This window comes from Schistocerca serialis, chromosome 3 (genome assembly GCF_023864345.2).
Source record: "Schistocerca serialis cubense isolate TAMUIC-IGC-003099 chromosome 3, iqSchSeri2.2, whole genome shotgun sequence".
In the NCBI taxonomy this organism is placed as follows: Eukaryota; Metazoa; Arthropoda; class Insecta; order Orthoptera; family Acrididae; genus Schistocerca; species Schistocerca serialis.
The window spans coordinates 249,376,277-249,401,518 of NC_064640.1; the positions used below are offsets into that span (position 1 = coordinate 249,376,277).

Consider the following 25,242-nt stretch of genomic DNA (forward strand, 5'->3'; position numbering starts at 1 on the left):
TACAGAGTTATCCTCCGGTCTGTTACTTAAAAATAAACAGTATTTAGAGCAAAATTGAAATTGTAAATGTTTAATGCAGATTTTATTAGAAAATTGTGGTATGTGACGTGAAACAGAGGCATGCTGTAGCGATATAATTTTTTTTAAAAAAATCTGATTTATCATATAGCGCTGGAAAACGCAATTTCCCCAGAAAAAAGTGAAATTTAAAAAACATCAAAACCAAAAAATATATCAAATATCGCTTCAATACATCGTAGAACTTATTTGTACATGTTTCTGTTATTTATAAATAGATTTCGCATTTATCATTAATAACAGGAAAGTCTTGCCTTTGATCATGACGAAGTACGTTCTATTGATTACAAAACAACAACAATAGTTATGTAGAGGTTGTATGTTTGCGCATGTAAACTTTACTGCTGTCAGAAGTAATTCCTTTGGTTACACAAAAGCGCAGAATCTGCGCTATTCACTAACTGTCGTTAATAGTGAAATGCAGTTGACATTCTTAAGGATATAAAATACTCAATGGACTAACACTGAATGTTATGCAGTTCTAAGTATGTGGAAAATAAACAACCAAATAAACAAATAGAAGTCATCAGCTCCCACTTCCTTATTTGCTTTTCTTTCCGTGCTAATGATACCAATAATATCAGTAAACCTACCATTTATTGCGTCATTTATGTACTGTACCAAAACTACCAAACCGTAGTTTTGGGTGGAGAATAACTCTATTTACATACCAAATTAAGTACAAAATGTCCTGTTTTTTATCCTACTGCAGTTACAAAGTTTACGAGGGTATAGTAATCTAGGATTAACTAGATTTGATCCGTAAGAGTCCTGATTCTGCTTTGATAAGATGCCTTGTAGGAGCTGAGTAAATACAGGGTGGCCAAAATAAAATTGGCCTGGAAAATATTTATAGCATGACACAGAATTGACCTTTTTTAATGAACAGGAGAACTGCCGATCACAGAAAATGCTGCAAACCCTGATATGCATCAATCGGTTGCTGTCGTATGGCTGAGCATACGCATTTCCCGCATGCCCTGTCCCTAGTACTTTGCTGTGTTATAACGTTTGAGTGAGTGAGAAAAGCAGACGTGTTCAGCAAGCAGTTGAATGCAACACGAAATAGTGTTGTCGATAAAACAGCGCGTGTTCGTTGTCGAGTGAAATGCGAAACACAGTTGGTGTGCAGAATGTTTGCGCAAGATTTTAAAACTGGAAGTGTTTTGACAAAACCTCCAGCAAAGCCTGCAATGCAAAACGTAGTGGCAAAATGGCACAAAACGGTCTCCGTAGCAAATGAAAACGGTAACTATCCGAGAAGGGTTCGGACATCATAAGACATTGCACTACTCTTATTGTAAATATTTTCTGGGCCAGTTTTATTTCGCCCACACTGTATATTCATGGGTCAGCCAGAACATAACGACCATTCATACCACATAAGTATAAGAGACCCAAAGACTGGCTAGGTTTCACGGAAGCTCGAAATTTAGTGCGGACGTCAATGCGAGATGCTTTTAATAGTTTCCTCAGTGAGATATTGTCTCAAAATATGGTAGAAACCCAAAGAGATTCTGGTCGTATGTAAAGTACACCAGTGGCAAAAAACAGTCAATACCGTCACTGTGCGATAGCGATGGAAATGTTACTGATGATGGTGCCACTAAAGCGGAGTTACTAATACAGTTTTCCGTAATTCCTTCACGAAAGAAGACGAAGTAAATATTCCAGTATTCGAATCCAGAACAGCTGTTAACATGAGTGACATAAAAGTAGATATGTTAGGTGTTGCGAAACAACTTAGATTACTTAAGAAAGGCAAGTCTTCCGGTCCAGATGGTATACCAATCAGGTTCCTCTCAGAGTATGCAGACACAATAGCGCCTTTCTTAGCAATCATATACAACCTCTCTCTTGACGAAAGGTCTGTTCCTAAAGAGTGGAAAGTAGCACAGGTCACACCAATATTCAAGAAAGGAAATAGGAGTAGCCCATTGAATTACAGACCCATATCACTGACCTCAATTTGCAGTAGGATTTTGGAGCATATACTGCACTCGAACATTATGAATCACCTTGAAGAAAATAACCAACACAGATTCAGAAAATATCGTTCTTGAGCAACACAGCTAGTTCTTTATTCCCATGGAGTAATGAGTGCTGTCGACATGGGATCTCAGATCGATTCCATATTCCTAGATTTCCAGAAGGCTTTTGATAGCGTTCCTCACAAGCGACTATTAATCAAATTGCGTGCATATGGAGTATCGTCTGAGGTGTGTTGCTGGTTTCGTGATTTCCTGTCAGAGAGGTCACAGTACGTGAGAGGTGACAGACGGTAAATCATCGAGTAGAACAGAAGTGATATCTGGCGTTCCGCAAGGTAGTGTCATAGGCCCTCTGCTGTTCCTGCAGATGACGCTGTAATGTACCATCCAGTAAAATCATCATTTGATCAATTCCAATTACAAAGTGATCTGGAGAGAATTTCTGTATGGTACGAAAAGTGGCAACTAGCACTAAACAATGAAAAATGCGAGGTCATCCACATGGGTACTACAAGAAATCCGATCAATTTAGGGTATACGATAAATCGCACAAATCTAAGGGCTGTCCATTCGACTAAATATCTAGGAATTACAATTACGAGCAACTTAAATTGGAAAGACCACATAGATAATATTGTCGGGAAGGTGAAACAAAGACTGCACTTTGCTGGCAGAACACTTAGAAGATGCGACAGGCCCACTAAAGAGACAGCCTACATTACACATGTCCGTCCTCTGTTGGAATATTGCTGCCCGGTCGGGATCCTTACCAGGTAGGATTGACGGAGGACATCGAAAAAGTGCAAAGAAGGGCAGCTCGTTTCGTGTTATCGCGCAGTAGGGGTGAGAGTGTCACTGATATGATACGCGGGTTGGGGTGGCAGTCACTGAAACAAAGGCAGTTTTCCTTGCGGTGAGATCTATTTACGAAATTTCAATCACCAACTTTCTCTTCCGAATGCGAAAATATTTTTTTGAGACCCACCTACGTAGGGAGAAATGATCTTCATAATAAAATAAGAGAAATCAGAGCTCGAACGGAAAGTGAAATGGTGGAGAAGTAGTGTGAAAATGGTTCGATGAACCGTCTGCCAGGCACTTACGTGTGAATTGCAGAGTAACCATGTAGATTTAGGTGTAGATGTAGATACCTAATAGCCGATATGTTCATCTTTGGCACGGATAACAGCGGTAACGCGTCTTGGCATGGAAGCAATGAGGCTATGGGAGATCACTGGAGGGTGTCGACACAGTACCTGCACACGGAAGTCACCTAGTTGCCATAAATTCCGGGGAGTGGGACGGTGAGCTCTGGCGCCACGTTCAATCACATACCAGATCTGTTCGATCAGGTTCAGATCTGGTGAGTTGGTGGGCCAGAACACCTGCTGCACCTCACCTCTGTGCTCCTCGGACCACTACCTCACACTCCTGAGCTTGTGATATGGCTTACAATCTTGTTGAAAAATCCCACTGCAGTCAGGAACGTGATCGTCATGGAGAGTTGTATGTGTCTGCAACCAGTGGCCGTCATGGCGCCTTGCACGAGCTGAACCCGTGAATGTTCCCCAGAGCATAATGGAACCACCAATTTGTCTCCGTCCCGCAGTGCAGGTGTCAAGGAGCTGTTCCCATGGAAGGCGACGGATTCGCTCCCTCTAATCAGTATCATGAAGAAGGTATCGGAATTCATCAGATCGTACAATGCTCTGCCATTGCACCAACGTCCAGTGCCGATGGTCACGTGTTCATTTCAGTCGTTGTTGCCGATGTCGTGGTGTTAACATTGGAATATGCATGAGTCGTCAGCTGTGGAGGCCCATCGTTAGGAATGTACGGTGCACTGTATATTCAGACACACGCGTACTCCGCCCGGCATTAAAGTCTCATCTTAGATCCTCGACAGTTCGCCGTCTGTCCTGTTTTACCAATCTATCCAGCCTACGACTTCCGACATCTGTAGCGAGCTTTGGCCGCCCAACCCCAATACGTCTGCTCGTGGTTTCACCTTGGTTTCGCCACGTGTTGAAGACACTCTCAACAGCACTCCTCTAACACCCGAGAAGTCGTGCACTTTAATAACTGCTCGTGACGAGCCTCCGGGTATCACAGTCTGCCTTCAGCCAAACTCAGATAGATCGCGCACCTTCCCAGTCTGCACGCTAACAGCACGGTCACTAATACTGCATGCACCGTGCGTGTTTCTGACTAGCAGTCATCAGGTGACGCTGCTATCACCTGGACTGCTTTATATCGATAATAGGTCGGTGGTCATAATGTTCCCGTTGATCAGCGCAAGTTGGATCCTAATACACTACTGGCCATTAAAATTGCTGCAAAAAGAAGAAATGCAGATGATAAACGGGTATTCACTGGACAAATATATTATACTAGAACTGACATGTGATAACATTTTCACGCAATTTGGGTGCATAGACCCTGAGAAAGCGGTACCCAGAACAACCACCTCTGGCCGTAATAACGGCCTTGATACGCCTGGGCATTGAGTCAAACAGAGCTTGGATGGCATGTACAGGTACAGCTGCCCATGCAGCTTCAACACGATACCACAGTTCATCAAGTGTAGTGACTGGCGTATTGTGACGAGCCAGTTGCTGGGCCACCATTGACCAGACGTTTTCAATTGGTGAGAGATCTGCAGAATGTGCTGGCCAGAGCAGCAGTCGAACATGTTCTGTATCCAGACAGGCCCGTACAGGACCGAAACAAGCGGTCGTGCATTATCCTGCTGAAATGTAGGGTTTCGCAGGATTCAAATAAAGGGTAGGGCCACGAGTCGTAACATATCTGAAATGTAACGTCCACTGCTCAAAGTGCCGTCAATGCGAACAAGAGGTGACCGAGACGTGTAACCAATGGCACCCCGTACCATCACGTCGGGTGATACGCCAGTACGGCGATGACGAATAAACGCTTCCAATGTGCGTTCACCGCGATGCCACCAAACACGGATGCGACCATCATGATGCTGTAAACAGAACCTGGATTCATCCGAAAAAATGATGTTTTGCCATTCGTCACCCAGGTTCGTCGTTGAGTACACCATCGCAGGCCCTCCTGCTTGTGATGCAGCGTCAAGGGTAACCGCAGCCATGGTCTCCGAGCTGATAGTTCATGCTGCTGCAAACGTCGTCGAACAGTTCGTGCAGATGGTTGTTGTCTTGCAAACGTCCCCATCTGTGGCTGCACGATCCGTTACAGACATGCAGATAAGATGCCTGTCATCTTGACTGCTAGTGACACGAGGCCGTTTGGATCCAGCACGGCGTTCCGTATTATCCTCCTGAACCCACCGATTCCATATCCTGCTAACAGTCATTGGATCTCGACCAATGTGAGCAGCAATGTCGCGATACGATAAACCGCAATCGCGATAGGCTACAATCCGACCCTTATCAAAGTCGGAAACGTGATGGTACGCATTTCTCCTCCTTATACGAGGCATCACAACAACGTTTCACCAGGCAACGCCGGTCAACTGCTGTTTGTGTATGAGAAATCGGTTGGAAACTTTCCTCATGTCACCACGTTGCAGGTGTCGCCACCGGCGCCAACCTTGTGTGAATGTTCTGAAAAGCTATTCATTTGCATATCACAGCATCTTCTTCCTGTCGGTTAAATTTCGCGTCTGCAGCTCGTCATCTTCGTGGTGTAGCAATTTTAATGGCAAGTAGTGTAGATATTACAGCTTAACAACATAATTCAGCGTTAGTCTCTAGAGATTTTGTTTGACAAATATGATGGAAACAAGAAATTCCCAGTAAATGAACGTGTCAGACACCGAATGCCCTTACATCGGCCGGTAGAAAACTGCTGATAATTGACCAAGAAGTCTTTGACCTCCATACATCCTAATGCATAGCAACGGAATCATAATTATTCTGATATCGAAGTATTACACCGTCTTCATCAGAATATGGACGCTGTTGAGCGACAATGTTTCCCAATCGCAGTTAACGTGAACTGACGTTTGCGTTCTTTACACTTTAAGCGAGCTACAGCAACCAGGGAATTAGAAGCTGGAGGACGCTGAAGAGATAGCTGATTTGGAAACTATTTGTCTTAGAGAACCAACATAAACTTTGTGACTGTATAAAATCTGTACCTTCGAATTTCTTCAGAAGTTTAGATCATACCAAGTTATATCTAGGCAGTTAATGGAAAAGTAAATAGTCGAAGAAGAAATAGCATGATGACACTGAAGCTTTACGTTTGGCGTCTTTTGTACAGTGAGACATATTTGTGTGTTTTATTTCGTGGATTTACTGTTTAATTCACACTTCATTTCACTTCAGATATACTCTTCCACTAAATGTATAAGGGAATTTTATATCTATGAGCCTCACTATAACAGCTATATTAGTAATATTCGGTGGGACGATGGTTTCTTCGTAGAAACCGTTTTACCATGAGAGAGGTCGCTAAATTCTAAAGGCAGAGGTGCCAATTTAGAAAATAATTATAATTTAATGTCCATCGATATAGAGATCACTGGAGGCGAAATACCTGCTCGACTGGAGAACACGTAACGAAAGAAATTGACCGTCTGTTTTTCGAATGACTCATTGCGACATTCACCTGCATTTCCTTAAAGAATTTGTGGAAAACATAAAACATGTTGACCGGATGGTGATTTCATGGTCTCTACTTTCAAATAATAATCCATGGTCTTAACCACCTACACTGTCATTCCGCAAGCTACCGCGAGGTGTATGTGTCAGGGTCATTTGTACTCTTTCTCATTCCGTTAGTAGATGGTACTCGGGAAAAAAAAATCAGTATCTCTCCTCACATGCCGGAATTTCTCCAATATTGCAGTCGTGACCATTATGTGGAATGTAAATGGATGGAAACACTATGATACTTAACTCGTTTTCGAACATGGTTTCTAGAAATTTTGATGACTGACGCACTCTTCTATGCACAGCAGCTTTCTTGTAGCATCTCTCTTTGGAGTTCGTTGAGTATTCTGCGACGCTTTCACGCCGAGTACAGCAATCATAAAAAAACGCACAGTTCTCCTTTGTATTTTCTCTGTTTCTTCCAGTGATCAAATTTGTTAAGGATCCCACATCAATGAGCAGCACTCAAGAACTAGTCGAATAGGTGTTATGTAAACGATCTATTTCGTACATAAATTATATTAACTTGAGGCGATTCCGATAAACGTCTGTTTGACATTTGCCGCTTGTCTGGCTAGATTTATACGGCTGTTCTATCTTAAAGCACCCCAGACAGTTGCTACTACAAACTTAATGATTTGTAGCTGCTTCCAGTGAATGTTCACTGATCGTTTCGTCAGATAATATCGGGTCTGTTCGTCTACTGATCCCGCGTACTTTGTACACATTTATGCAGCGAGTCAGTTGCCAAGCTTGAATCATGTTCATGCCCTTTGCAATTCTTACCTTCACTATTGACAATATCTCCCAGTTAATATCGCCGCACTGCATCCTGTTTGCTAGAAAGTGTTAAATGCAAGCATAAACTTGTACCAATATCCCATAAGAACGTATTTGGTGTGCAAGTGGGAAAACGAGGTACCAACACGGCTACCGCTACCTGCAGTTTGTTGGATATCGTGTACGAACAGGACAAGCTGCGTTTTACGCTATCGGTGTTTCTGCAGCGCGTGTTAATTCCCACAGAAGACTTTTTCGGTCAACAAACAGGTCATCATGTACGAGGAAAAGTATCATTCACAATTTTACAACAAATATACGTACATGAGGTAACTCTCTTATTCTGCAGACTTGTCTTGCAACATTTCTAAAAGAATGCAACAACATGTGGTTTTTTCGAGTCATGTGAGATGCTCCGTTGTTCCAAGAAAGGACCACTTCACCCACATATTCGTTACCCTTAGAGGTCTTTTCCTCTATTGAGAGTATTCATATCAGCGCTCACTTATTTGTGCATGTCATTTTCGCTTTCACGGGGCGGTAGGAATTGGGTACTTTATCCAAACTTCCTCAGCAAGAATTGAGTTCTCTTTTGTCTACTACGCAACTCTCTTTGTTTTTATAATTGATTTCTAATATTGTCACAGAACTGTTATTGGCATTCCTAGTCTATCACTGGCTTCCTGAACTTTCCTCGAAAAAGATCTTGTAGGTCCTCCTAATTATACATGAACAAGTTTTTTGTCAATCTGAAGAATGAATGGGAAGAGAACGACAAGTGTCTCACTAAAGAAACCGTCCCCAAATTTATGAAAATTTATTTAGTAACAGTCACGATGCCCAGTGCAAGATTTCAGTGCAACTCCTCTTACCCATCGAATGTCTTAGCATTGTGCTGGCGTTCCCAGTCGTCCTAGAAACTGTATCAATAATGTGCATCAATAAAATTGCTTTATTTGAAAGGACATCATATTCGCCGTTGACTGTATAAATTTCAAACGTCAACGGCGAATATGATATCTTTAAAAAAAAAAAAAAAAAAAAAAAAGACTCTGCATGACTGTGAACCCTAATCACAAGAATTTAAAGAGGATAAAATTGCTCTTCAGCGTTTTCCATTAGCACTATTAACTTGACACGAGGAAGAAGATGTATGAAGGGTATCAACAGTTTTCGAATATACTGTTTTTATATGGAAATTACTGATTAGAGTGAGATTGAGGTTGTGGAAGTATTACTCATTCATGACGTATTCTGAACATGCTTTTGAATGACACAATAGTATTCAAAAATATGACGTATGTGTACGTAACCGCAGTACTATCACATATGAAAGTCAGAATTGCTTGGCCTTTTCTTACTCTGCGAAACGCATGTGCTGAGAGGTCTACTTTCCTAAGTTGGGCAGCTGGAAATTTCGAGACACCAGACGATTGATTTCAGGCAACGCACTTTCGTCAAACCCTGGGTTGTAATGTAATGCAAAATATCGCAACGACGTTCGCGACCGTGGAAGGTAGTTATTACACATGGTGAACTGGGATATTTATATAAAAAGAAAGGGTACTTCTACACAGACTTACATTTCATCTCGTTCTTAGCGGAAGTCGGAGCACAAATTGGTAAGATCGATAGTATCTGGGGCTATTTCAGCTGGGAGAGAAATCTCTATTAATTGGACGCAAGCGGTTTACTTGTGTCCCCAGGGGCGTCATTAGGCAACCGTCCTAACAAATGCCTGTCATGGAGACTCACTCTCCGAGATTGCTTCCCTACCCACACTACTAAAATTGCTTTGAATATTTTCTACTCAGGACTCATCATTCCGATAGCGTAGTCCATATTTTACCATTAATACTCGCATCTAGACTCGTTTCCAACAGTAAACCACTCTAAGTATTATCGTTTAAAGTAGCATTTTGCCTGCAAAATCTCTTTCCTTGAAAGCCCAGTATTTTCATCTTAAACTTTAATATCTGCTGTCATCATTGTCTAAAAGTAATTTTAAACAACAAAGATACAAACGCAGTTATGGTGTGTAGAACATTAATCCATTTTTAATAACATACCAATAATCAGCAAGAATAATTCTTACTAATTAAGGGAAAGATAAGTGACATAACCTTGCATACGGTTGGGGATGACCAGAAACAGAGTTTAGGAAAAAAAAATATATTTTTTACTCTTAGTAGAGACTATGCTGCGTAGGTCGTGTGTAACAAATCGAAATATTTTCAACTGTTAAATCCCATATTTCACTTCTACTCACTTCAGCTTACAGTAGCAGCATGACGCAACAGTTTCATGATGGAAACACTAAATCCTAACGCCTATCAACACACATGAAAAAGTGAAGGAACCATCCATAGCTCCCAAAAGCAAGCTCAGCATCCGCAAACGTAGTGACTATTGTTTGTAACATGAATACATTAATTGCAAGAGATAGTAAATAAGTATTAATGCTTGAGCTGTGACCCATTGGCGTGTGAGATGCACTCCCTCAAATGGACCGCAATGTACTAGCGCCGTGCCATCTTGTAACGTGACTCAACAGTCTAGGGGGCCTAATTCCATTTTTCGAGAGTAAAACGTCAGCGAAATTACGCCCTTGCAATCATCACGTCACGTTCCCCCGATGAGCAGATCTTCATGTCTGGAGGGGTAGTTTCTGCAGCCCATAACGTGGAGGCGTGACTGCTCACCGGTTGATGTTGTCGTCTAGCACTGAATTGGCTGCATTGTAGCTCATCTGTCCACAGCGACACCTTCCATTAATAAGATTTTGTTTACGGCAGTTGATTTTCAAAAAAAAAAAAAAAAATATGCAAATGGCTCTAACCACCATGGGACTTAACATCGGGGTTCATTACTCCCCTAGACTTAGAACTACTTAAACCTAACTAACCTAACGACATCACACACATTCATGCCCGAGGCAGGATTCGAACCTGCGACCGTAGCAGCAGCTAGGTTCCGGACTGAAGCGCCTACAACCGCTCGGTCACAACGGTTGGCAGTTGATTTTCAGGTGGTGGTTTACCCCGAATATGGGTACTCAAGATATACATTGTCTGATCATATATGTCTGATCATAAATATATGACACATAATAATGGACATTAACATGGGGTGAGTGCACTCTTCGCCTTTATGCCGGCTTGAAGTCTGCTGGGCATACTGTCAATAAGGTGTATGAATGTATGTGGACGAATACTACTCCATTCTTCTTGAAGAGCTGAAAGTAGGGGAGGTAGTGATGTACGAAGGTTTGGACTGGAGCGAGGTCGACATTCTAACTCATCCTAAAGGTCTTCCAGTGGGTCCAGGTCAGAGCTCAGGGCAGCCTATCCATTTCAGGAATGTTGTTGTCTACGAACCATTGTCTCAAAAGCTGCTTTACGACAGTGCGCATTGTCATGATGATATAAATAGTCGTCGTCTCCGGACTGTTCCTCTACTGTAAGAGCACACGGTGCTGTAAAATGTGTTTGTACCCTTCTACACTTAGCGATTTCTTAAGCGCAGTAAGAGGACAACCCCTAATCCTTAAAAACAACCCCATTCTCTAACACTTGTTACTGTAGGACGAGTTTGTGAGTTCGTGAAACGGCTTCTGGTGCAGTACATCGCTATGAAAATTAATCCCTGCCACTATTACACAGCTATGCCCCAATGCCCCAGGGTCAGGCAACAGGATAGGAGAACGAAGATTCTACAACACTCCAGCAAATTAGTAACAAAGTAACGCAAATGAGTTAAAAGATTTACTTATCTTTGTGACTAGTTCAAAAACGAAGTCTGAAACACTGCTTGTAATACAACACAAAAAAGACCCTCAATGACTAAGTGTAAATAATTGTAGGTAAACGTCACAGTACATACACTATGTGATCAAAAGTATACGGACACCTGGCTGAAAATGACTTACAAGTCCGTGGCGCCCTCCAACGGTAGTGCTGGAGCTCAATATGGTGTTGGCCCACCCTTAGCCTTGATGACAGCTTCCACTCTCGCAGGCATACTTTCAATCAGGTGCTGGAACGTTTCTTGGGGAAAGGCAGCCTATTCTTCACGGAGTGCGGCACTGAAGAGAGGTATCGATGACGGTCGCTGAGGGCTGGCACGAATTCGGCGCTCCAAACCGTCCCAAAGGTGTTCTATAGGCTTCCGACCAGGACTCTGTGCAGGGCAGTCCATTACAGGGATGTTATTGCCGTGTAACCACTCAGCCACAGGCCGTGCATTATGAACAGGTGCTCGATCGTGTTGAAAGATGCAATCGCCATCCCCGAATTGCTCTTCAACAGTGGGATCAAGACGGTCCAATGATTACGCTTCTTACACCAAGCGAGGCGTCTTTTGGCATTTACCGCCGTGATGTGTGGCTTCTGAGCAGCCGCTCGACCATGAAATCTACGTTTACACACCTCCCGCCTAACTGTCATAGTACTTGCAGTGGATACTGATGCAGTTTGGAATTCCTATTTGGTGGTCTGGATAGATGTCTGCCTATTACAAATTACGACCCTCTTCAACTGTCGGCGGTCTCCGTCAGTCAACAGAAGAGGTCGGCCTGTACGCTTTTGTGCTGCACGTGTTCCTTCACGTTTTCACTTCACTATCACATCGGAAACAGTGGACCTAGAAATGCGTAGGAGTGTGGAAATCTCGCGTACAGACGTATGACGCAAGTGACACCCAGTCACCTGACCACGTTCGCAGTCAGTTCCGCGGAGCGCCCCATTCTGCTCTCAAAAAATGTTCAAATGTGTGTGAAATCTTATGGGACTTAACTGCTAAGGTCATCAGTCCCTATGCTTACACACTACTTAACCTAAATTATCCTAAGGACAAACACACACACCTATGCCCGAGGGAGGACTCGAACCTCCGCCGGGATCAGCCGCACAGTCCATGACTGCAGCGCCTTAGAGCGCTCGGCTAATCCCGCGCGGCGCATTCTGCTCTCTCACGATGTCTAATGGCTACTGAGGTTGCTGATATGGAGTACCTGGCAGTAGGTGGCAGTACAATGCACCTTATATGAAAAAGTATGTTTTTGGGGGTGTCCGGGTGCTTTTGATCACATAGTGTAGCAAATGCAATTTACAAGAACTTTCTGTTCATTACTAAGAGTTTACTGAACGACGTTCCCTGGATGATGATCTATAACCAAATGGGCAAGAGCTCCTCTTCTATCTTCCGAGTAGGCTTCTGTCTGTTGTCGTCCGGTGATTAGCGGATTGTACTCGGCCGGCAACTGGCCGGAGCGAAGTCGATATCTTCATCCTCAGCGTCGCCCGTGGCGCTGGTGGAACTCTATGACACTGGCACCAGTTCGTATGTTTGGGCCTGTGGTGCTTTTGCCCTGGCTGTGTCTTGTTCCAGTGGCGTCGCTCTTTGCAACACCTCAAGCGTCGCTTACTGTTGAAATCAGAAATGTGTGGCTTATAACGAGCTGCTTGACCATTGCAGCCCATTTTGTGTAACTTCATGAACACAGTCATTATGCTAGCTGGACTGCTAGTAACATTTTGGAACTCACGAGCTACTCCTTCCACTGACTGCATGCGAATTTTTCAGCCACCCTCCTCAATGTTCGACGGTCCCTGTCCGACAGTACATGAGATGTACATGGTCTGGATTTAGCCGTGGTTGTTCCTTCGTGTTTCCACTTCACGATCACATCAAGAGTCAACGTGGGAGCTTTAGAAGGATTGGAATATCCCTGATGCATTTGCTAATAAGGTGACATCCAATGACTAGTCCACGCTCGAAGTTATTGAACTCTCCTGATCGACCTAGTCTGCTGTTACTTCTTTTCTACCGCCAACGCAATGCTCCCTGTGCTCTTTCATACTGGCGGGTCCCACTCGTGTGCCGTCAGGTGGGCAATTCCGCACTAAAGAGGGGAGTCTGGATACTTTTGATCAGATGGTGTTTTCTGGCTGTGGTAACAGGTGAAAAGCTCAGTAGCCATAGGACTTAGAAGGTGAGGTGTTTGGTGCGTCGGGTACCCACGATTTGGCAGCGACCAAGGGATCTGACATTACGTGTCTTCTCCATCGTAAGTCCGACTTCCACGCCGACGATCAATACAAGCTCTCATGACATCCCAGTCGTATGAGACTTTGAATTACTTCATTCGCCCTTTTTGTCCTACACAGCAACCATCTCTTACTGAGTAGGCGGCGAGTGGTTATTGAATACAGTAATTCGCTAATTACTCCCAGAGAAACGTAGGTTCTCGGCTTTCCGCGAGTAGGGCTATCCCAGAACACGATAATTTTCTTTTAGTGTCTCCTACAAGGATTTTCCTATAATTCTTGCGAAGCTTTCGTGCAGGTTAAAGAAGTTCTCCTTGCGGTATTCTATATAATTTATTTTAATCCACTTTAGTAAGGGTCCCAGACAAACGGACAATACTCATCAAGCGGTCAATCGAGGATTTTTTGAGAATACTCATTCGTGAATAAAGGACACTTCCTTCGTATTTTTCAGAAAAATAGCAGTGTGAGATGCCGGTATCAAGCAAATATTGCGTAGCTACCTGTCTTTCTTGTAGCTTTGTTCGTTACGAAGGTATGTACAGCAGTACGTCTTTTTAAAATGACACCCTATATTTTTTGTTCGGTAATCCACTTCCTCTCCTCAGGACCTGTTCAAGAAATTACCAGAGTGTACCATTATTGTAAAAATGACGTTATTAGACACTTTGCACAAAACTGACATTGACTCTCCAGGAATAGTACACAGTCCAGGTATCCAAGATAGCGTAAATCGTACACTTGCTGGAACTGATGGTAAACAAATGGAAAAACCAGCCATTCAGTTAACCATCTGCAAATGAAGGTAGTCTATATTTTATTCACACAAACCTTCGACTGAACAACAGTGTGTATTTTCCTTACGTTTCCATTTGTTTACTGTTAACTCCGGCAAGTTTACGAATGTCGTTACCCCATGTAGCTTTGCTGTGTGCTAGTTCAAGAGATTTAAATATATTTTGTTACCTTTTTAATAACATCATTTTTACGCGAATGTCACGCTGTGTTGCGTTTTTGAAAAGATGTTGAAGAGAGGAAGTGGATTACCGAATAAAAAATATAGGGTGCTGTTTAAAAAAGACGTGCTGCTGTTCATATCTTGGTATCGGACAAAGTAACAAGGAAGGCACTCGTACTGGTTAATGTCACCCTGATAAACAAACAACATTCGCTTGATAGACCTTTTTTTTAGACTTCTGGACAGAAATTTTTTTTGGGGTGGTTAAGATAAATCTACACAAATTGTAAATATGTATGTACGCTTGTATGAAGGCATGTTCCACATCTCCTCCTAAATCACTGGGCCGATTCAACGAAACTTGGTACACATATCATTTACTGTCTCGAAAGAATCATTGTGTGTGTGAGAACCACCCACCTATCAAGGGGGTGGGGGTGATGCGGAGAGCAGTGTAGTTCACAAGGAGAATACCCATACTTTAGTTGTCCACTATTTGAGAAAGGGAGCACTTAGAGACTTGCAACAAACTTAACACAAAATTGCAAAACTTTAAAAAAATTATTCTCACTCAATATCCCCAGAAAATGATGAAAGGAAAAAATATTGTCGCTTACTTCACTTTCACTGTTCATTTAGTAAAACTGCCACATGAAGCATGGCGTTTTAATTAATTACTTCTTTACTGCTAACTGTATTCGTGACACATTTTGCAGACAATATTCACATATACCACTGAATTTACCAGAAAAATTACATCATTGTACAACACTCAGTTCCGAGGATACGACGTGATAAACACTGAACGCGTGAAGAACTACCGAATCAAGCAAGACGTTTAAATTTATCATTTAATTCCTACTCACTCTACTCGCAGCACTTCCGCAGACAGCATTCACATTTGTCATTGAATGTATCTACAGAAATATATCACTGTACGACCTATAGTTCAGGAGATATGAAGTCAAATACACTGAGGCGAGAAAGAAACTGCCGCATCATGCATGACGCTATAATTTATTATTTCTTTGCTGCTAACTCTATTCGCAACACATTTCGCAGACAGCAACCACATATGCCTCCGAATGAACGTAGAAAAACCATCGTTTTACGACAAATAGTTCAGGAGATACGACGTCATAAGTATTAAACTGCGTGAAATGAAACAGCGGGGTAAAATTCGCTAGAAATATAGGAGAAATATGTATACAAATACGTGTTAAATATGTTAAACATGTGTGAAATGTGTTTTATATGTGCATTCGTGAGCAAAGCCACGAGTAAAAATCTCATCCTAAACCCCTGGAACGATTTCAGTCAAATTTGGTACACATATCAGCTGCAGTCCCCAAAGAAATACTGTAAGGGTAAGAACCGCCAGCCTCCTATTGCGGTGAGTAAGATAACGTGGAGAAAGAAGGTAGTGTGAGGAGATGGACAGACAGCGAAGGCAATGAGGAGAAAGGCTCAGATAGGAGGAGAAGGAATGGGTGAAGATAGGGGAAGGGGAAATGGACAGTGAGAGGGGAGAGAAGGAGATGGACAGAGTAAGGAAAGGGGAGGGATGGACAGAGGCAAGGGGATGAAGAGACAGGCAAAGCGATGGGGGAGGAGATGAACAGACAGAGAAGGAAATGGAGAGGAAAAGGGAAGAGGAGGAGGGATAAAGAGAGGAGGGAGGAGGAGCTGAACTAATAGAAGATTGGAATAAATAAATACCCGTGCAAAACCGGGTTTCTCTGCTAGTATAAGATATACTTTACAGTTGTCACTGATCCGAGCGACTGATTAGTGATCGTTTAACTGAAATCTATCGAATCTTTCCGACTGTATTCTCGTAGTAAGTAGTATTTATTTATGTCTGGGGTAAGGACAGACTTTACACCAGACGCTAATCATCTACAACAGTACTCTTCCTTTTCCTCTAGCTATCCCGCAACTTGACAGAGTCGGCATGTTAACTGAAATGGGCAATGTTAGTGGTTGAATGGGGCCAGATGGCCTTCCTGACGCCACCACATCGCCCCCGGGACGGAATCTGAGTACTCCATCAGTCTGCGTCCAGTGTTATCCCACGTGAAAGTATGACAACGTTTTCGAAATGTTTGCGACTCGTGTAACTCAAAATGGATCAAATGGCTCTCAGCACTATCGGACTTAACATCGGAGGTCATCAGTCCCCTAGACTTAGAATTACTTAAACCTAACTAACCTAAGGGCATCACACACATCCATGCCCGAGGCAGGATTCGAACCTGCGGCCGTAGTAGCAGCGCGGTGGCCGACTGAAGCGGCTAGAACCGCTCTGCCACAACGGCCGGCCTCGTGTAACTGAAATGGGGCATTGGTACCAGCTCGGTATTCACTTACTCGGTTGTGTAAAACAGTCTAAAACTACGTCCTGGCTGGCCGGGGCACCATCTTCGTTAATCTGCCGGATGGATTGGATCCTGGGCCGGCGAGCCTACCCAGATCCCGGGAGCAGCGTGCCAACGCGCACGGTTATCCGTGCGGGTCAAAACCTGGCTACTGTATTACGCTAGTGTAAACTGTTCAAAAAATGTTCAAATGTGTGTTAAATCTTATGGGACTTAACTGCTAAGGTCATCAGTCTATAAGCTTACACACTACTTAACTTAAATTATCCTAACAACAAACACACACACCCATGCCCCAGGGAGGACTCGAACCTCCGCCGGGACCGTGTAAACTATAACTATCTAGAATATTGTGAATAATAACAGTTCCATCACACAACCTTGATGCACGAAGACACTACTTTCGGCTTGTGATGATATCTGCCAGCACATCTCCACATACTGGCTTCTCTTGGCTACAACATACTCAGTCCAGTCTTTATCCTGTTTGGATATTCCGTTTTTACGTCCACTACTTATCAGACGACAGTGCTGAACTGTGGTCTATTTTTTTTAACTCAAAAAGCACGCCATGAATTAGGTCTCCTCTATTAGTTGCCTTCTGCATCTCTGGGTTTCACGCAATCTGTGTCCGTGGAATCGAGGATGATTATTCCTGGTAAGTTACTAGAACTCCAGAAAGTGAACACATGATAGCCCAAATTCTACACAAAGTGGATGCAAGTGAGATAGATCCGTTGCTGTGTACATCTCTTCTGAAGCTCTTCTTAAATCTCGGAACACACTATTGTTTTAGTATTCTATGATGAAGTGTTACTGGAAAAGGGGAAAGTTCCTCTGTGTATTCAATATAGAATGTCTAACGGATATAGTATATCACCCAGTGACCCCTATCGAGAAGCTTAACTTGTTTTCTCCAAAAGACAGAATTTATTACTTCCTTTCTAATTTTATCTTCTTCCATTTCGGTACCGGCACATTCAACGAGCAACTGCAAAGACAATTTTTCTCCGTTGACTTTCGCATGTGATTCGTGTTTTTTATCACTGTAACATAGTCCTAAACCTATACGTAAAATAAGAAGATTAATTTGATTTATGTTTTTCCGTATGGAACACTGCATACCGAATACAAATCTTGAATAGGTGGTTACCATCCCATTTCGCTCTTAGCCTTTCCTGCCCCAATATTATTACCTTTTGCTAGCGTCAATCATTCACATATAAATAAAAAAGACATTCTTTCGATGCCATTACAAAGGGCACATTAAGGAATGTTGCGCCAGACAAATATTAAAGTGTCTGGAAGATGAATCTTGGAGAAACTACTTTTGTACGGTGCAGTAGGCTATTTTGTGTGAAGTCGTAGAAAGCCAATACTTAGAAAAAAATACTGTTTTCTCGGTTCCTCTTTATGTACTGGCGTTCGCTGAAATTTTACAACAGCACACCTACAACTAGCAAGTAATGGAAATCAACCCCATTCTGTAAGAATGGAGGCAATTTAACATCGAGATTTGTTACGTATCACGTTGCTAACTGAAGTTTTCTGTTCTCAGATCCAGACAATCAGAGACTTCATAGAAGATGGAACTATTTATATATGTTTTAAAATCGTTTTTAATATCCTAGCGATATCCAAATTTTTGCATTATGTCTGTAACTAGGGTGTTTAAGATATTTGATTCAGGAAATAGAGCCACTGTGATCACCAAACAATAAGACAAAATCCACATGGAAATAATTCCTATGCCTTGTATCGTGTTGTGCAAACTAAGGTTCACCTGTAATGCTTTTTTGCTACCAGTAAATACTATTATGTAGCAAATATTCGACATATTTCTGTAGTGGAAGAGATATCGAAAATACATAAAATACGCTAGAATTTTTGTCTGCTGTTCGACACAATGAGGGATGTTTCTAAATGGAAAATATTTGCAGGTGTACTTAATAATTTTGTGAATTTGTTAACTCTATTTTCACTTGTCATTCTTCTGGACACAAACGAATTTTACACGCAAACAGTCCCTTCGTGTTTGACAACGTCTAATTCAGCTAGTTAGTGGCCCATTTCAGGTGCTCAAAATTCCTTGTTTTATGTTTGTAAAATTAAGCCATTGCCTTCGGACATTATATAGCTTAACATTCCCATAATTCCTTTAGGTAAGTCATGAATAGGGGTTGACTAAATACCGAACCTACACGAGTTTAATTTTATTTGTGTGATGTTCAATGTTAAAGCGACCTTCTGCTCCGTCAGACTCTTTCCAAATGAGGATGGAGGATGGTTCAATGACGAGTAATTCAATAATACTCGTCTTTGCGCAGTTACCTTTTTTGCGAATGAAGCCGTCTAGATCGTTGAACATACGTATTTTCATTTGCTACTACGTTTAGGCTACTGCCATCATCAAATCTAAATTTTGAATGCTAATGACAATAAAATCTATATAGGCCACAAGACAGACTTAAACAATTATTGTACAGTTTCCTTACTGAAATGTTTTTCCAAAATATTCGAAGAAGTAATGTACTCAAGAGCAGTCTCACACTTGAAGTGGAAACAATTTTCTTGGCATATCACAGTTTGGATTCCAGAAGGGTTGCTCGACCGAGAATGCTATTTATACATTCACACATGAAATATTACAAGCCGTAAATAATAAAATATTGCCAGTTGGTACATTTTGTGATGTTTCAAAGGCGTTTGATTGCATAAATCATGTTACTCTCTTAGAAAAACTCAAGTTTTATGGAACAGATGGGTTTACACACAGCTCGTCTGAAGTATACTTAACAAATAGAATGCGAAAAGATGTGCTGAATAATTCAAACAATGTCGGAAGGGTAGAAAATTTTCGTTATTGGGTAGAAATCACAAAAGGAGTCCCACAGGGGTTGAATTCTGGGTCGAATCCTGTTCCTTTTATATGTGAATGACCTACAACTTAACATTTAACAAGCAGAATTGGTACATTTTACAGACGATACTAGTGTTATAATAAATCCTATTAGAGAGAAAGCAACAGAAGAGATGGTAAATAATATTTTCCAAAGAATTACAAAGTGGTTCTCAGAATATGGACTCTCCCTACACTGTGAAAAAAAACACTATGTTTAGTTCTACGCGACAAAGTCATGCCAAATATTGAAGTGGCATATGAACAGAATTCAGTAAACATGGCAAAATGCTAATAATTTATGTGTGTACATACTGATGAAAACTTGAACTGGAAGAAGTGAATTACTTGAGCTTCTCAAACAATTAAATTCAGCAACTTTAGCTCTTCGTTTAATTGTTAATTTTGGAAGGAAACTAATCAACTCTAGATATATTTTGCATATTTCCATTCAATAATGTCTTATGGATAATTTTCTGGGGTAACTCACAAATTAGAAAGAAAGTATTGATTTCACACAAGCGAGCATTAAGAATAATATTTGGTTTTCACTCACGGAGTCATGTATATACTTCCTCAAGGAGCTAGGCGTTTTAATTGCGTCATCACAATACATATTTTCGCTAGTGAAATTCGTCATAAATACTCCATTTCAGTTTAATAAGAACACTGACGCCCATACCTACAACACTAGAGGGAAAGATGTGTTTATTAGCCATTATTAAAGCAGTCAGTGACTCAAAAAAGAGCTGAATATGCAGAAAAAAAATTTGATCATTTTCTCAATAACGTAAGAGGTATTTCAGGTTGCAAAGCAAGTTTAACTATAACTTAAGGTCATTTCTCCTGGACAATTCCTTCTATTCTCTTGACGCATTTGTAGTTAAAAACTGGTAGCCAGTTAAAAAAACACCTTGTTGTTAAGTGTAGTTGCATGAGTAAAACTAAAATAATAATGTCTCCTAATTAATGATGTTCACACTAATCATGTATACATATCCTTTAAATTGACTCGTTCCATATCATCTCGATCAAAGGATCATTCAAATAATATGTGAAAATGTACAAAAAAATGGCTCTGAGCACTATGGGACTCAACTGCTGAGGTCATTAGTCCCCTAGAACTTAGAACTAGTTAAACCTAACTAACCTAAGGACATCACAAACATCCATGCCCGAGGCAGGATTCGAACCTGCGACCGTAGCGGTCTTGCGGTTCCAGACTGCAGCGCCTTTAACCGCACGGCCACTTCGGCCGGCCGAAAATGTACAAATATGGCTCTGAGCACTATGGGACTTAACATCTGTGGTCATCAGTCCCCTAGAACTTAGAACTACTTAAACCTAACTAACCTAAGGACATCACACACATCCATGCCCGAGGCAGGATTCGAACCTGCGACCGTAGCAGTCCCGCGGTTGTGGACTGAGCGCCTAGAACCGCGAGACCACCGCGGCCGGCGAAAATGTACAACAAAAAATAAAAATACAACCTACGTTTTATTGCAGTTGAAACTGAGTTTCCTTTGTGAGTGCTACGGTCCTTCGAGACGACTGTCAAACATTTCTGTCAGATATCATAACTCATACTCGACAGGAACGTAATGGGGAATACACGTAACACAATATTAAACTGATTTTTCTAAAATAACATATATTCATTTTTATGTCCTATAGCATCATCATTATTATTTTTGTTATGTACTTCTCGTGACGTACTCCGCATATTGCAACCATTACTATATTTATTATCATTATTATTATTATTACTATTTTTATTGTTTATGATATTTTTATCGCTATTATCGTTATTATTATTATTATTACTATGTAATAATCGCTTACTAAATCTGGTTAAACACAAGAAATATAAATAAATAAACTATAAAATACAAGAGATTTTTGCACTGTCTGACTGACACGAGTCTTACAACAACTATGACATAGTGAACTTCATGTTGCAGGTATGTGCCACGCTCGGGACAACAGGAGCCTGTGCATTTGACAACTTGGAGGAGCTAGGTCCCGTGTGTAAGTTGCATCTCACATCCTATCTGCAAGTGTAACATCACAATCAGTACTCATTATGTTCGTAAGCCAAGACGAGTCAGAAACCTTGCAAATACATTTTAGAAGAGCGATGGACGCTTCAGATAATCGTTTATGTTAAGGCCTTCTTGTACGTCTGTGTCCACATTCCGTGAGCCACTGTATCGCGTATAGTAGCGGATAGATAACCTACGATCAGTACCGTATCGTTTAACCAGCTCCTAATGGTGTGCGCGAGGAAGTACCACGGACACGCCTCCATGTAACCTCCAATTTCTCTAATTTTATATGTTTATTAGGATGGCCATCATCCACATCATCTGTTATATAATAAGTATTAGGTGCTGTTTGTGTCTTATACCTACTTCAGATACATTTGCAGTACGCTTAAGACAAAAAATAGTACTTACTCCCTTATTTCAGCATTATGATCATTACACTTGATACATGGGGAAAAGTAGTTCGTTCCTTTGATCGTCTTGAAATGTACGATTTGAAACATCTAGTACTTGAGTAACGCACTAAGTTTTCCTGCATCATCTCCGACCAAAGACTGTCGTATATACTAAATACCAACTAACAATCCTCAAGAATCATATGCACGAGTGTTTTTGCAAACATTCCCCTTCGTAATCGAATTACACCTCCACAAAGTTCTTGAGCGAATCTTGGTCTGACATCTGACATCTGCATACCTAGTTTCATGTGGTTGTTGCTCCTTGAATCGTCCCAGATGGCTACCCAGGGGATACAAGCAAACAAATAATATCAGGTTCTTTTGCCTCTTTTACGACCATTATATTATATTTGGTTATGTTAAGGTCAGCTGCACAAAGCGTTCATCATCTGCAGCTCGAAGAATTTTTGTAATCATGTGACATCTCTATCTACAACTGCATCATCCACGAACAGTCTCAGAGAGATAGCTAGTTACTTACATTTAGATTAGCAACGGTTCAGACGCACCTCCTTCCGGTAACCTCAACGCTGCTGTCGATTCTTATAGTGTATTCACATTGAGATCGAAGTAAAGAGTTCTGAAATGAGTAACGGAAGGTAACGGAAAGGGTTGTCTCATTTGAAAATGTCCGCGTATGATGCTCAGGTGCTGCAGCTTTTGGCGCGAGTGGAGATACAACATCGGAGCAGTCTGTGACTTACAGGTGTGTAGTATATAGTGTCAACAGATCGCGGGTTAACTGACTCTGCACTTGGAATGTACGCGGTGAAAGATGCATGGGTCACAGCAGATCTGAGATCACACTAGAACTCATATTTCAGAGGTCGACACTATCTAAGGTGGATCTTTAGTATTCCACTGACGTTTCCACACGCTTCAACCGCCACACATGAGGACCAGACGAACGAACGGCACGTCAGCTACGCAGAGCTGCATGTGGTGATCTACGTCTGTCTACACAATTACTTAGCAAACCATCCGAAGGTGTGTGGCGTATAGTACGTCTCGTACCACGAACGTACCCCCTTCCCTGTTCCATTCGCGAAAGGCGCGTGGGCGGAATGATTGCTGGTAAGCCTCCATATTAGCTCTAATTCCTCGGCTTTTCTCGTTGTGGTCATTTCACGAGATGTGGTATATGAGCATAGAGGAAATGGTATTTTGTCCGACTCTTCCCGGAAAGAAATCTCTCGAAATTTTAATACTTAATCTCTCCTTGAAGCTCAACGTATCTTTTGTAGCGTCTGCCACCGGAGTCAGTTTCATGCCGTATAAACGATCCCGCGACGAAACGCGCTGCTCTTCGTTTCATCTTCTTTATTTCTCCTGTCCTCGTAACTGGTAAGGGACCAAGACTGATGAACAATACTCAAGAATCGGCCGAACACGAGTCTTGATAGACACTTGTTTCGCGAATGAGTTACATTTCCTAAAGATTCCTCCTATGAATCTGTCTGGTATCAGCTGTTCCTACTATTTGTTTTATGTGGTCATTCCAGTTAAGGTCACTCCGGATAGACACTCCTAGATATTTTACGGTGGTTACAATTCCCAGAAATTTTCCACCAATAGTGCAGTTGTACAGTCGTGGATTTCTTTTCGTATGAATATGCAATGTGTTACATTTATTGACGTTCGAGGTCAATTTCCGGTCCTCGCACCATCCATCAACCCTCTGCAGGTCTTTCCGCAAATAGTTACTGTTTTCTGGCGTCGCTACCTTCTTACAGACAATCGCATCATTTGCGAACAGCCTTAAAGAGCTTCCGACCCATTCTACTGGATCATTTATATACGAGGGTTGTCCAGAAAGTAAGTTCCGATCGGTCACGAAATGGAAACCACGGTGAAAATCAGAAATATTTTATTTGCAAGAGTTAGCTACACTTCACAGATACTTCTCTACATAGTCGTTGCTCCAACTTAGCCATTTGTCGGAGCGTTATACCAAATATCCAACACCATCGTCATAGAAGGCAGCCGCCTGTGCTTTCCGATAATTCTCTACGCTGGTCTATAGCGCGTAGCCTGCGCCCAAGTGTTGTCTTCGTATCCAGCGTTTCATGTGAACAGAGGTGATACTCAGGACGAGCCAATTAGAGATGTGTTGTGGGTGATCGAACACTTCTCATCGAAAAGGCTTCAGGAGCGTCTTCACTGGCCCTGCAGTGTGTGGCTGAGAATTGCCATGAAGAAGGAAGTGTGCCGGCCATGGTGGTCTAGCGGTTCTAGGCGCGCAGTCCGGAACCGCGCGACTGCTACAGTCGCAGGTTCGAATTCTGCCTCGGGCATGGATGTGTGTGATGTCCTTAGGTTAGTTAGGTTTAAGTAGTTCTAAGTTCTAGGGGACTGATGACGACAGATGTTAAGTCCCATAGTGCTCAGAGCCATTTGAACCATTTTGAAGGAAGTGCGTGGCAGTTGTGTCAGGTGGGCTGCATTCATTAAGGCGAAGCCTCTCAGCGGACCCCCCTACTTGGCGGGAGACATCGTTGTTCTAGGCACCTTTACTCGCTCATAGTGCTCTCATAACTGAAGAGAGTGTCTTGATGCGATCGATGATCATACTAGAGACACTACCCAACACATCTGTGCAAAGCTTCATCGGGGTTTCACTGTGGTGTCCATTTAGTGACCGATCGGAACTTACTTTCTGGACAACCCTCGTACATTGTAAGCAGCATCGGTCCTATCACACTTCCTTGGTGTACCCCAGAAATCAATCTGCCGATTTTGTTCGTTAAGAGCGACGTGTTGAGTTCTATCTGCGATGGAGTCTTGAATCCAGTCGCAAATCTGGTCCGATACTCGATAAGCTCATATTTTTTGTCGCTAAATGACAGTGCGAGACAATGTCAAATGCCTTCTTGAACTCGAGGAGCACGGCATCAAACTGAGCGCGGATGTCTACCACGCTGGAGAAAGAGACAGTTGAATTTCGAAAGATCTAAAGAGGAGA

At 42.1% G+C, this 25,242-nt stretch overlaps 1 protein-coding gene across 1 annotated transcript in view; it reads left to right on the forward strand.

The window, feature by feature from the left end:
- Nucleotides 1-25,242, forward strand: part of LOC126471578 (histidine decarboxylase) — a 401,219-nt gene that overhangs the window by 255,033 nt on the left and 120,944 nt on the right. Inside the window, exon 8 of the mRNA XM_050099808.1 lies at nt 21,739-21,805. Within this exon, the coding sequence (XP_049955765.1) occupies nt 21,739-21,805 (67 nt within the window). The remainder of the gene's footprint in view (nt 1-21,738; nt 21,806-25,242) is intronic.